This window comes from Euprymna scolopes, chromosome 10, assembly GCF_053919585.1.
Source record: "Euprymna scolopes isolate OS-2025 chromosome 10, ASM5391958v1, whole genome shotgun sequence".
In the NCBI taxonomy this organism is placed as follows: Eukaryota; Metazoa; Mollusca; class Cephalopoda; order Sepiida; family Sepiolidae; genus Euprymna; species Euprymna scolopes.
The window spans coordinates 110933023-110947359 of NC_136491.1; the positions used below are offsets into that span (position 1 = coordinate 110933023).

Consider the following 14337-nt stretch of genomic DNA (forward strand, 5'->3'; position numbering starts at 1 on the left):
TCATGCCACCTCACCTTCTAAGTTGCCTTAAAAGTGTAACTGAATGTGCTGAAAAGTGGGGTGAGCCCCTGGTGCAATCTGCTGGCACACTCTAGGTATGGCAGCAGGACTCGGCGTTGGCCCACATCCAAAGAGACTCAAGCATGGTTTCAAAAGGAGTGCTATGACTTTGTACCCTTCTCTCATTGCCCTCTCTCCTCCCCTGGCCTGAATCTGCTGGACTACTTCGTTTGGTGACTATTCGAGAACATCACCAACATGATCTTTCACAACATCAAAACCAGCCTGATTGCCACCATCTGCTGAGTATTCACCAAGCTTCTGCCAGCACTTGTGGAAAAGACATGCGCCCAGTTCTGGACCTGTATCGAGGCGGTGATTGAGGCTGAAAGCAGCTACATTGAATAGATGTCAGCTCTACTACGTAATCAAGTTACCTGAATTGATTTTTTCAATAAAAGTTTTAAAATAAAGCTGTAGTGTTGTTTTCTTTAGAGCGAAACTTATCATTCCCCTCCGTATATGACTTTGTGCTTATAATAATAATGACTATATACATATATCATATTAGATTTAGCATTTATTTTACATGATGAAATTTATTGCACAGCTTTTAGAAATTTACTTCCAAACTAACCTATCTCTGGTTAGGGCTTTATTTATCGCCTCTTTCTCTCAAATCTATCCTTATCAATTCCTTCTATGTTTTCCTGGGTCTTTTTCTGACAACTGCCCCTGCTAACTCAACTATTCTACATTTAATAACTCAAGAACTCTCATCCATTCTTTCAATGTGACCATAACACCAAAGTCTACTCTTCTGCACACATTTCCTTATACTATTTAGACTTAATCTTCCTCTGAAGTCATCAGATCTAACGCTATCTTTAAGACTCACATTACACATCCATAACATCATTCTCATATCACTGACCAAGGGTAGAAAAGATGATGTGTAGTATCAGAACAGATAATACATTTTCCTCCTAGTTAAGAAGCCAAGAAATGTATATATTGTAATCAAAATTGATTTTAAAAAGTAAAAAAGGTTTTTGCTTAAACTTTATGAACGCAGTTTAATCATAACCAGAGGATATAAAAATATAACAAACTTTCATTATCTGCACTCAAAAACAAAAACAACGAATTAACAAATAAACTTGACAATCAGAAATTTTAGCGTGACCGTAAATGAGGTCAAGTTGTTGAGATGGTAGATGAAGGTCAGAACCTTCATACAAAAAAAAAACACCGACGAGATAAGATCGGTGTCATAATTATCACCTTCCACACACGTTCACAAAAAATATGAGACAGTCTAATCAGTAAATATGAAATGCACAAATATAATTGAGAAATATCTGGTGTCAGTAAGTGCCAAAAAAATAAAATAACATTTTTACCAATTTTAAAATTAATTTAATAACTCAAGAACTTCCATCCATTCTTTCAATGTGACCATAATACCAAAATCTACTCTTGTGCATACATTTCCTTATACTCTTGAGACTTAATCTCCCTCTGAGGTCATCAGACTTAGGGTTATCTTGCATTACACATCCATAATATCATTCTCATATCACTAAGGGTAAAAAAGATAAAGCATAGTATCAGAACAGAAATTACACTTTGCTCCGAGTTAAAAGGCCAAGAAAGTTTTGTATATAATGTCATCAAAAATGATTTTAAAAAGTAAAAATAATTGTTTTGCTTAAAATTTTGGAATGCAGTTTAATCACATCAAAGGACATAAAAATAAAACTTTCATTATCTGCACTCAAAAACAAAAAAAAAAAAACAAGTGAAGCATACATGGTCCCCTGTGAGTGCGGCATAAAAAAATGACTAAGTTCAGCATTTGCCCACCCCATTTAGCCCCAAAAGTCACCAAATCCTGGTGAAAATGAAAAAATGGTGCAGTAAATTTGAGTTCTGCACCATGCAAAAAAAGAAATGACTAAGTCCATTACTTGCACACACATCCCCCCCCCATTTAGCCCCAAAAGTCCCCAAGGCCTTAACATATTTAAATTGGAGTTCAGCACCTTGCAAAACTGCTAAATAGACATATACAGAAAATTTTGGACAAATATGGTAAAATAGTCCCAAAAATAGAGTGTTTTTATTAGCCCTAAAAGAACCACTGGGGCACACCCAAAAGTTATCACAAATTATAGACAAACAAAATTATATAGAAATCAGTTAGTTACAATTTTTCAGAAAGTTTTATAAAAATTCAAGGCATCAATGTTTTTTAATAAGCACAAATGTGTCAATTTTAGCCATTTTAACCCGAAAGGCACCCCTAAGGGACCAACCGGATTTTTCCTAGAAAATCTGTTCTGTTACTTTTTTACTCATATCATATTTAATGTTTGTGCAAAATTTCAAAAAATTCCAAGGCGTTGTTATTCAGAAAAGTACAGACAGATGAATGGACAAATGAATGGATAAGGGTGAATTTACAGGTCTACCCTCTTTTTGTCAGGGGATGAAAAACGAAATTGATTAACAAATAAACTTGATTGTGTACAACATGAAAAGAAAGTAGGAAGATATCTATCATTACAGTAATTATAAGAGCAATTAGACTTATAAAAAAAAGAATTTCAAAAACTACCTGGCAACTATACACGGTGAACAAAGTGCAAAATAGATATAAATAATTTCATTTAAAGGGGCAGTTAGAATTTCATAAAGATCTCTTAGCTGGAATGTCCGAGATAGCAGGTGAATGTCTGGCATCCACTTTGATGCCCATTTTCAGCTAGAACAAAATAAGAAAATGAAAAAACAGTTTTTTTAATTGATTTACTATTAAATAAAAGAACAAAGTAGCTTGATCTTTACTGCCCTATGAATCATATTAAGAAGATTCAATGTGTCATCTTTTAAAATGAATCTTATATGAACAGTCAAAATTGTGAGTTATTTTGTTTCAAGATGTCATGAGATTTTGCTGAAGAAGCAGGCTTGATCTAATAATTATCGTCTTCATTCTGATTAAATTTCATTTACAGCAAGATGATATTATGTTTGTACAGATTTTTCAGCACTTGTCCAGAATTCCCTTTTACTTTAAAAAAAATGAAAAGAAAGAAAAATCTGTATGACAGAAAGAAAATATTGGTGCTTGTGCCTTATAATTGAATATCAAAAAACATATTTCAAATAAAGTACTATTATATAATTACGAATCATGTCGAAGCAAGTAAAAATTACAAAAATAATAGCATAGAAAAAATAATTACAAGAAAATAATAAAATTTATCAAATAATACAGTTTTATCAGTTTAATCTATTGCTGCCAATTCTGTATGACAAACTGACTGACCTCTCTTGTTTCCACTTAAATTTCGCTATTTCAAATTAGAAAATGATGGATCAGTAATTACAATGATTTTTTTTAAATATTTCTAGCAGACATTCTACTTGATCATTTTTATGTATCACAATCACAGCATGTGCAGAGAACATCACACATAAACCAATGTATTATTTTTTTTCTATTTCAATTTCACTTAGGTCAGCTGTTAGTTGCTGATGACTTATCAGGACCTACATTTTAGTACAATCTGTTCTACTAGAATCAATACTTAAAAATTAGAGTGAGAACTTGTCTCAGCTTTCACGCAAGACATAAAAGATCTGCACTTTCTCACATCACTTTCACTGTCTCAATATATAAAACATTCAATCTACTTACAGGTAGGTGACGGCACCAATAATCATACACCATTTGGCTCCAATATACATGATGATGACGGGTGCTACCCAGTTGCCAAATCCCAACAGTACGTAGATGATTGTTAAACTGAAATTAAAATACAGTTGTTTTTTTTTTTTTTAATCAGGAAATAAAACTTTATATATGCATGAAAAAGTGTAAGAGTAAAAAATAAAAATTATTAAATAAGAGAAAGTAACTGCAATGAGAAGTTAAACAACATTGAGTCTGGTCAGTACTATATGGGTGACCATTTTGTAAATACCAAACACTGTGACACCTACTTACTTAGACTTAGGGAATTCCTATACCCTGCAATGCATGAGGCAGTCAGTTTTCAGTCTGAAGCCAGATTGAAGTGGAATATGTAGATTGTGTAAAAGAAATTTTTGTTAAAAAATTAAAGAAAGCCGAGAAAGAGTGATATGTGGTGAAAAGAGCAGAGTTTTCTCCCCTTTCTCTCACTCTCTCTCTGGCTTCAAATGCAGAGACGTGTTTCGGAGATCACTTTCAAAAACAATTCTATTTCACACTTTAGAGTGATGAACAGAGTCTATGTTTTGGGTTTTTGTTGTTTTATGTTCAGGTTATTTAATACCAACTCCGGTCCTGTTAGTAAAGGCTTTTATGCTTCAAGTTCTTTATATCTTCAAATATTTATTTATGGTGTTTGGTTTGGTTGTTTTGTTTTACAGCATATAAACTTTTTTTTTTTTTTTTACATGGAAGACATCACTTATCAAGGACCGGAGGTTACTCGGGGATAAGGGTTATTGTATGTACAGTAATCACTGGGACACTATCGTAGTAATCGTTAGTAATGGAGATCTGATAAAGTGTCTTACTTAAGGGAGCGGTTTATCAGGATATTTAATGCCAAATCCAGTTATTTTCGTCGAAGTTTCTATGCGTCAAGTGTTTTATGTCTTCAAATATTTATTCATGGTGTTTGATTTGGTTGATGTTATTTTTATTCCTCTTTTCTTTGCAAAACTCAATCATGTTCTACAAAGTCAAAAGTAAAAGCAACAAATTTTCCTCTAAAAACGACCCTCATGTTTTGCTTGCAAACATCCTTGTTATGTAAAACAGATTCTCCTGTTGGCCTGGAACCAGTTGCAAGCTTGACGTAGACAATATCCTTTGGGATCCTCCTATTCGCCTGGCATAGCCAAGCCACTGGAGTCATTGTTCGGTGATCAAAGCAAATATGGAGCATCTCAAAGGATGTTTCTTTATGGCTAGGAACAAGGTTAATGAATGATTAGATATGGACTCCTGGTGCTTTTTGGTAATGATGAGTCACCACTTATCAAGGCCAAAAGCCATTCAGGGATAAGAGTTAATGAAATTGTCAAACAATATAACTCGTACACAAATAAACAATAGAACACAGCTCGAGAAACATAACAAATTTTGTTTTTATTAGTGGAATCCTTTTATTGAAAAATATGATTAGAAATATCTTTATTCAAAATAATGTTTTGGACTTTGCAGAACATGATTGAGTTTTCCAAAGAGAAAGGAAAGGGTAACAATTAATGAGTTTATCAGTTGGACAGGGTTCGTACAGATTTTCAATGTTCATTTTTAAGGACTTTTCAAGGTTTTTCAAAGTTTTTCAAGGCCTTCTCCAGACAAAATTCAAGTTTTCAAAACAAAATTTGGGGTTTGTTTTACAATCTACAGTGATTTGAAAAACTGATCAAAAATCAAATATACAAGAAATAAATGTTATCAGAGCCAATAAAAGTTACTTTGCAACCTACCTGCATCATTTCTTGGTGTTTTTAAGACGTTTTAAATGCTTTTTTCTTAAATATTCATTTTCTTTACGGCTTTTAAATTTTCAATCAAGATAGCTGGCATCTTGTAAATTTATTTTTTTGGCTTGGCCGTCCTCATTTTCAATTATCATAATTTGAGGGGGGGGTCATGAAGAAACCAGATTACATGATGCAGGATTTTTTTCAAATAAATGATTTTTTTTTTTTTTAATACAAAGCTCAATATTCTCACTACGGATATCAAACATTTTAAAAATAATTTCTTCAATAAAATCTGAAGAAATCTTCAGCAACACTAAGATCTCAATAATAATGAAAACATTGTCTGTATCACTCTGACGAAGACTCATGGATCTAGAAATTTGGATTAAAATAACAAATAAATAAATAATTAACTTATTTTTTAAAAATCCTGAATCGTGTTATCTGGTTTCTTAATGGATTACTGTTGTGGTCCAGTTTAAGGGATCACAATTATAAGGTGAAAGAGTCCTGAGGTTCATTGCAAGTGGTTAAAATACGAGTGTACTCTCAGCTTTAAGGTAGAAATATTTGGCATTTATATAAGCCAGACACATCCATATTGTACATGGATATAAGAGTACCTTGGAACAATTACAAATATTATTCTAACCAGCTGATTTTTCTTTTGTTGGATATCTAAATTATTCAAAATTTTAAATATTTTTAATTTCTCTGTCAAAGTTTATTCAAAATTTTAAATAGTTTTACTTTTTCTGTCAAAATTTATTCAAAATTTTAAATATTTTTAATTTCTCTGTCAAAGTTTATTCAAAATTTTAAATAGTTTTACTTTTTCTGTCAAAATTTATTCAAAATTTTAAATATTTTTAATTTCTCTGTCAAAGTTTATTCAAAATTTTAAATAGTTTTACTTTTTCTGTCAAAGTTTATTTAGAATTCTCAATATTTTTACTTTCTCTGTAAAAGATAGTTTATTCAACATTTTAAATATTTTTACTTTCTGGCTAAATGGTTAACGACATGGACTAAAAGCCTAGTTGTGCAAATTTCAATTCCAGTTTGTTCCATAGACACACTTTCATCAAACCCAGACTTGATCTTGTGTATAACTTCTGGAAATTAAGTAAGTAAAATAAAAAATAAAATGTATATATTTTATGTTCTCACCTGATATAGCCGTCGCCGGGGGAGGTTGTATTGCTTTGATTCTTGGCGCTATCCAAAATGCTTTTCTGGAAAAAATAACAAAGGAATTAATAAAGAAAGAAATCATAGAATTAGATTTGTTATTTTTTATTTTATGCCATTTTAACTACTTTTTCCAATTATTTTTTTACGGCAATTGCTCCAGACAAGACATGAAGCCACGTGATGTAAGAAGCTAAGAAAAAAAAATGCAACTCCAAGGTCAAAAACTAACCAATGATAAGTGGTGGATGGACAGATTCCAATCCAGAAAACAGAAATTTTTTCTCCTTTGTCAGAAACATTGATCATGGAATGTGAATACTAAAGGACAAAATAATTACAAACTTTCACAAGAAACACTCGTCTAGCTGAAAACACTATCAATAATATCCCTAATTCTTTATCTGTGCCTAAACCTAAAGTAGATTTCATGATCAAAGCTTCTTTCTTAAAACTGCACACCTGTGGAACTCTCTTCCATTTGCCTGCTTCCCGAATGACTATAATATGGTCGTCTTCAAGTCCAACGTAAACAAGTTCTTGATGAGCTGTTCTCCTTAAGTAATCCAATTTACCAAATTTCCACTACTAACAATTACTACGACATTATCCAATTGACCACTGTACACTTATTAACCTTTATCCTCGAGTGGTCTCTGGACCTCGATAAATGGTGACTCCTTTGTAAAAAAAATAAAATAAAAAATAAAAAAATAAGGGAAGTGAGAGTTACGAGGCTGTCGAAAGTAAAAATAAAACAAAAGTCCTCTTTCTACTCTTCACTAACAAGAAAAAGTTTTTTCTTTCTTTTTTTTTTTTTTTTTTTTTTTTTTTTTGCAATAGTGTTCATTCTGGTCAAGTGACATATGACGGTCTTGAAGAAAGTTGCAAGAGATCATAAACAAATTCAGATTCCACCATCAAAGATTGACCCATTTGTGGACACATTGGACATATCTTCCCTGATTACAATTATCTACATCCACAATTCACAGCATAATCACATTGATACATCGGTTCTCATTAGATAAACAAGGTTAAGCAATGTTGAGCTTGGTCAGTATCATATATATGGTGACCATGGATCATATATATAGATGACCATTTGAGAATACAAGGCACCGTATGTAGCAGGACGTTGACACGTACCTGCAAGAACTGTATGAACCTAATGTCGTAATCTCCTCTGATGGGGACTGCTTGTAAATTTGATATTCTCATGAAACTTCCTCTATTGTAGGAAGGCAATTCAACCTGCCTAGGGTGCACTATGATAAGACAACACAAAATGAGTACTTGATGTAAATCAATGAAACTCCAAGTGTGTGTGTGTGTGTGTGTGTGTGTGTGTGTGCGATATCATCACATAGCGTTCATTACTAGGTGTCTGGTCACGTCAGTCCTCAGCGATTTTCTTCTTAGTACGTTCTATCTCATCCGGCTTCAACTCCAGTCTCTTTAATCTCTCTCTTGAGGTGTCTCCAAGCTGCCAACTGTCCTAAACTGGAAAGTTGTCCTCAACTGTCACAAACTCAAGACAGTTTGTAAATTGTTTCTAACAGTTGCAAAATTCATTGCTACTCCTAGAAATGTCTGTAAACTAACCCTAACTATATGACCTGTATGTCCGAACTTTTATCGCAGTCACCTGTCACACCTTGATTAACAATCCTTTATTTCAGCTGTCTTTGAATAACTTATCAGTCCCCACTCTTTGCTAAAATTTTGGAGTCATCAATCAATCAAACACTAGTTCAGCACCTCGCAAAAGCTAATCTTCTTTCTGTCCGGCAATATGGATTTAGACAATATCATTCTACTGCAGATGGTCATCTTTTACTGCATATACCATATACTGGATAAGGCGAGGGAAGCCAGGGCTGTAACCCTTCATATATCCAGAACCTTTGTGTAAAACCTGGTATGAAGGGTTCCTAATGAAAATTAAGTCATACAATATTAATGTACGCATACTAAATATAATTAAATCCTTCTTAAAGAAGAGCAAAATCCACATGATCCTTGCTGGATATACATCCACAATGTTTCACTATATCACAGCACTTCAAGTGCTTTAAGTCAGGATCAAATCTCAATAGTCAAGCTGGCAGTTGGCACTTTTAACTCTTACACTATCATCCAACACTTGCTTAATATAAGCAAACTCTTAATGTAAATATTACTAATTACCAGAGAGCTCAATGAGCAATGCATTTAGCTAGTGGCAGCTGCCGATTTCTTTACAAGAGCTCTTACCAAAAAAGGAAGCATATAGTCATCCACAGAAAGAGGGTTTTACTGTATCACAGCTCTTCAGTCCAGCTAGACAAGCAGGTGCCTCAAGCTGGGAGTGAAACTCAATCATTGAGCTCACACACACACAAAGTAACTGTGTCTGTCTGTCTGCATAAAGAATAGTCTCTACCAAACTACTCTGTCAATTTTTGAGCTACAGACTTGAAACTTGATGTATAGGAGATTTAGAACTGTGGAACAAATTCGATTTTGTTTTTAGCTGATAGAAATAACTGCTAAGGGGTCAAAATTGAAAAATATGGAAACTTGGCAGGCATAAGTCGACAGAGTGCTTTTCTACACATGCGCAAATATACTTTATAATATATATCTATATATATAAAAATGTAATTCTTGGTTCGTTCAAAGTCCATAAAACCATATTTCTACATTACCAATTTAATTTAAATTTTCAGAAAATTTATCTGTAAAGTCAAGGAATGTTTGCATGTTATTAAAATAAATTAAGATCGTTAAGATCGCAAATTATAAAAATATATTAAATAAAATAAAAATATTTTTCGTAACTGCGAGATTGTCCGCCATATTTCATTTCCGGTAGAAATGCGCCTTTCACCTGCACCACAGGTTGACGACTTTCGAATTACAACATTTAACTATCTAATTAATAGATGGGTAAAAAAATTAAAAAAAAAAAAATTCCCTATTTTTTAAATTAATCTTTTTTTTTTTTTTTGTACTTTAACCTTACAATTGAATAAAAAAAACATATCATAAAACTTGAATTAAACTTGGAAATACGATTTAAAAAATAGCGCGGATTGGTAAGTGCACTAGCACCATTTGTTTATCTTAATTTTTTATTTTTAAAAGCCTACCTAAAATAAATTTGTCTAATTCCTAATTTCTTATGTTATTGGAAAAAAAAAAAAAAAAAAAAGAAGGTATATATGAAGAATTAATCCACCCTCGAAAATTCCTTTAAAATTACCACTTTTATAGGTTTTCGGAGTCTAGCCACCTGAGAGCGGGGGATTTTTTTCCCCCATATTTATTGGCTAAACAGCTTTTGTTTATGCTCGCGCACGTAGCATAAACAAAGGCTACGGCTGTGAAATGGGAAATAGTCCCAGAGTTCAGGGGTTATTACCATGCAAAAGAAATCAAACAAAAAACTTTTTAGCCAAGAAACACACAGAAAAATGCCCCTCTCTCAGGTGGTCAGAAAGTGGGTGCTCATTCTAAGTTAAATTTACATTGAAAAGTGATCACCCACTTTTCGAAAAAGTAATTTCTTCATATCATGAAAACTTTCTTTTTGCGACAGAAACGGTTTGCAGATTCGTTTTTAGTACACTGAAATCTACAATAAAATATTTCGTTATATACGAACATGAGACGGGCCTTAAAGTAAAATAATAGCGGATTTTTGGGGCAGATTTGCCGTTTAGTTGTACAAATATCCTCAAACCAGGTAATCACTAAAAGGGCTCTTAAAAGTCGTCATCTGTATCGAGCAAAAGTTTAAAACCACTGATTATACGTCAGCCTACGTTACAGTAACATATATTGAGTGAGTTCCTAACAGTATTTTGCATAGATTTTTAGTTTAAACTCATTTTCCCAAAATTTCCCCAAACTTAATGTGTTTGATACAGTCTGCCGCTATTTGTATTTTTCAAATATACCGATAAACACTGCATGTTTTTGAACTGATTATACGTTACATAAAAACACTACAATGTTATCCAGTTAGGTAGAACATTTACTTTTCTTGCCTTTGATAAAATTTATTTGTTATATATTTATTTTTTGACAACTTCTTTGTATCTGTGTTTAGTAATACAAACCCTTTTCATTTAATGTAACGTTTAGTCGGCTCGAAAAACAGTGTTTATCGGTGTATTTGAAAGATACAAATAGTGGCAGACACTGTTGATTACGTTAAGTTTGAGAAAGTGAGTTAAAACTAAAAAAACTATACAAAATACTGTCACAAAACTACCGATTATGTCAGCCTATGTCATGGTAACATATATTCGGTGGGGTTTTGACACTGTATTTTATAGTTTTTAGTTTTCAACTTACTTTCCCAAACTTAACGTATTCAACAGTCTGCAACCATTTCTGTTTTTTGAGCCGATTAAACATTTTACATTACATAAAAACACTAAACAATTATCCAGTTAGGTAGAAACATAACTTACCTTACCTTTGCTTTCATTTATTAGTTTTTGGACAACTTTTTCGGATCTGTGTATAGTAAACCCTCCCCCCCCCCCCGCCCAATCACTCAAATATCAATTACTAACTCACATTTTTCTATACAGAAAACAAAAAATAAAACATTTAGCGTTTCAACATTTTTGCTACGTTCAGCTTTATCCACTGATTGTTGGTCGAGCCCAAGCCATGATTGACGGGAATCCCGAGGATCAGGATCCAATTCTGCAAGAGTACCATTTTTTTTTCATTTTCGCCTTTTTTATTTTACTTTTTGGAGTGGATTGCTGTACTAAGAATATAAGAAACATGCATTTTCTCTTTTTATTAGAATTTTCCATTACCCCAAATTGAGTCACAGCAACACGTGGCAGGATACAGCTAGTATATATATATATATATATATATATATATATATATATATATATATATATAATTTATATGTTAATATCGGTTAATTTATAGAGTTTTTATACCTTTCTGTTGTTAGCTCAAATGGTAACGGATAACGCTGAAGCACTAAAAGTTTTGGTTTGGATTCTTGCTGATAGCACCAAAGTTATATATTTTTAACTTTTGAAATTACTACTATATATTTGGTACAATATAATAATCAACAGAGTATTGTCTCTATAATAATAATAAATATGAAATCCGCATAAATTAAATTATCATATTAAAACATATTTCACGACTGCGCAATGCCAGGCGGCCTGCTAGTGTGTGTGTGTGTGTGTGTATATATATATATATATATATATATATATATATATATATATACATACTCATACGTATACACATATACATATACAGACACACACACACACACATATATATATATATATGAATAGTTTCAATATAATTACTTTCCAAATGATGTCAAATTTTTGGGGACAGCTTATATATATATACATAGGGTTTTAGGGTGTTTTTTTTAAATATTTAAACAGAACATTAAGTGGTACCACAAGCGAATTTTCACACATCTTATAAATGTTTCCCCTGAGTAAATCCAAGATAAATAATACATAGGTGCTTGGGTGAAGAAGAGGACAAAGAAGATAAAGTAACCAAGTCTCGAATGATTGCAATGTCAAGATGAGATATATTTTTACATTCTAGAAATATTTACACTTCTAAAAAAAAAAGAAATCTTATTAAGGAGTGAGAAGTCCGTCTGTCAAGGGCTTTACAAAACAAAATAAACATCATAATGACCAAAACTAAGGTTTGTCGATCTTTTGTTGCATGGTACATAGCAGTACGGTTGTCATGATATGATACTATTGGTTGGTTGTTGGGTTTTACTAGTGATGGAGGGAGGTGACACTGGATTAGTGGTTAACGACACGGACTGACGACCTGGGTGTCTCAAGTTTGAATCCAGTCGGTTTCACAAAAATTATTTCCACTTAGGATGTTGGCAACCTTCCCATGGTCCTTCCCATGGTCCCTCCCGTAATCCCTGTTGTCTTTCTAGAAATAATTCTGATTAGAAAGATATCGGCGAAACCAATGCCAACAACAGAATCTTCGGATTCATACAATATGATGATGACTAGTGATGGAATGATTCCAATATTTTTCCAATTCAATTACTGATTCTGTCCTAAAACCGCCTATATGCTTAAAACAGATTCATTTTCATGGGGGTAGAAGGGGAAGAGTTGCGAAGAGTGGCATCTAAATTCCTCATTCCGCTTAAAGTGTGGGGGGGGGGGGTTACAGACTGGCATTTCTAGCTGAATTCATTATTATGATCTATAAATTTTAGTTTTAACTTATAGTTTAAATATTGATCATTCTATCATTAACAGCAGCAATAGAAAATTAGTTTTAAACAAAAACATTAAGAGAATCATTTTTTTTACATGGGCATCATCACTTATCACGGTCCAGAGGCCATTGAGGATAAGGGTTAAAGAGGGTACAGTAGTCAAAGGACAATATAGTAATCGTTAGTAATGGAAATTCAATAAATTTGTTAACTTAAGTGGAATGGCTCATCAAGAACTTGTTTACATTAGACTTGAAGACAAATATATTGTAGTCAGCTGGAAAGCAGGCAAACAGATGGCGTGCAGTTCTAAGAAAGAAACTTTGTTGACGGGATCTACGTTGATGGAATCTACGTTCATGTTTAGACACAGATAAAGAGTGGGGGAAATTATTGATAGAGTTTTCAGATAGACGAGTGTTCCTTGTAAGAGTTTGGCGAGGGGGGACCATAGATTGGAGCTCAGATGTGCCATGAAAATAACAATAAAGCAGAGACAGGCTCACAACGTACCTTCTATGGGAAAGAGATTGTGGGGAAGAGAAAAGGGCATCCCTTACTAGGCTACAAAGTCTATTTTGAACTCTATCAAGGCAGGATAAGCCCTTTCTAGCAGCTCCTGCCCAGATGTGGCAACAGTGCTCCATCCTTGGACGTACCTGGATCTTATATAGGTAAAGAATTGCATCAGCATGGAGATATATACTGGATCGATAGAAGAATCCCACCATTTTTCCAGCGACCTTGGCAACGGATTTGATGTATGTGCTCCATTTCAGATCAGAGTAAAGGTTAAGCCCAGAAGCTTGTCAAAACATGAAGCCTCCCCAAAATGAGAGCCATTCATTTCAATTGATGCCAGATGAGGATCAGAGTGTTGATGATGTAAAGATAGAAGTGTGGTTTTAGATGAATTAAAAGTAACCAGCCACTTCTTCCCCCATTGTACCACATACATTGTACCACAAATTATTTTTGAAATCGGAAATTAAGTTCGAATTTTTCAGATTCTGATATCAGGGCTTCACATTGCGAGTGAAATAGTCGCATTTGCAAATGAGTTTTTTTTCTAGTGGCGACTAAAAATAATAAAACGCTTATCTTTTGGTCATTGTTTTTTTTTTTTCACCGATAATCTTCCAAAACTTATTACTAAGTGAAAAATATTTTTGAACCTGTTTTGTATGTGTGTGTGTGGGGGGGGTATAAAACAAGCAAAGTCAAATTATTTAAACAATAAAAGTTTCATAGAACAATATACTCTTTTTTTTTTTAACGAAGGCTGAAAAAAAAAACAAAAAGAAACATCTAAAGAAATTTTAATGTTTATACTAAGGACAAATTTATCTTTAGTTGACCTTTGACAACTAAATATTTTCATTTACTTGCTGTGA

The 14337-nt window shown here is 33.0% G+C and overlaps 1 protein-coding gene across 4 annotated transcripts in view; it reads right to left on the minus strand.

Annotated features, from left to right (window-relative positions):
• The window catches only part of LOC145286201 (UNC93-like protein MFSD11), a 182052-nt gene that overhangs the window by 77894 nt on the left and 89821 nt on the right, over positions 1–14337 (minus strand). For all 4 annotated transcript variants that reach the window (XM_080134998.1, XM_080134999.1, XM_080134997.1 and 1 more), the window contains exons 2-3: positions 6667–6731; positions 3707–3814 (exon numbers count right to left, since the gene is read on the minus strand). In XM_080134998.1, the coding sequence (XP_079991124.1) occupies positions 3707–3814; positions 6667–6731 (173 nt within the window). The remainder of the gene's footprint in view (positions 1–3706; positions 3815–6666; positions 6732–14337) is intronic.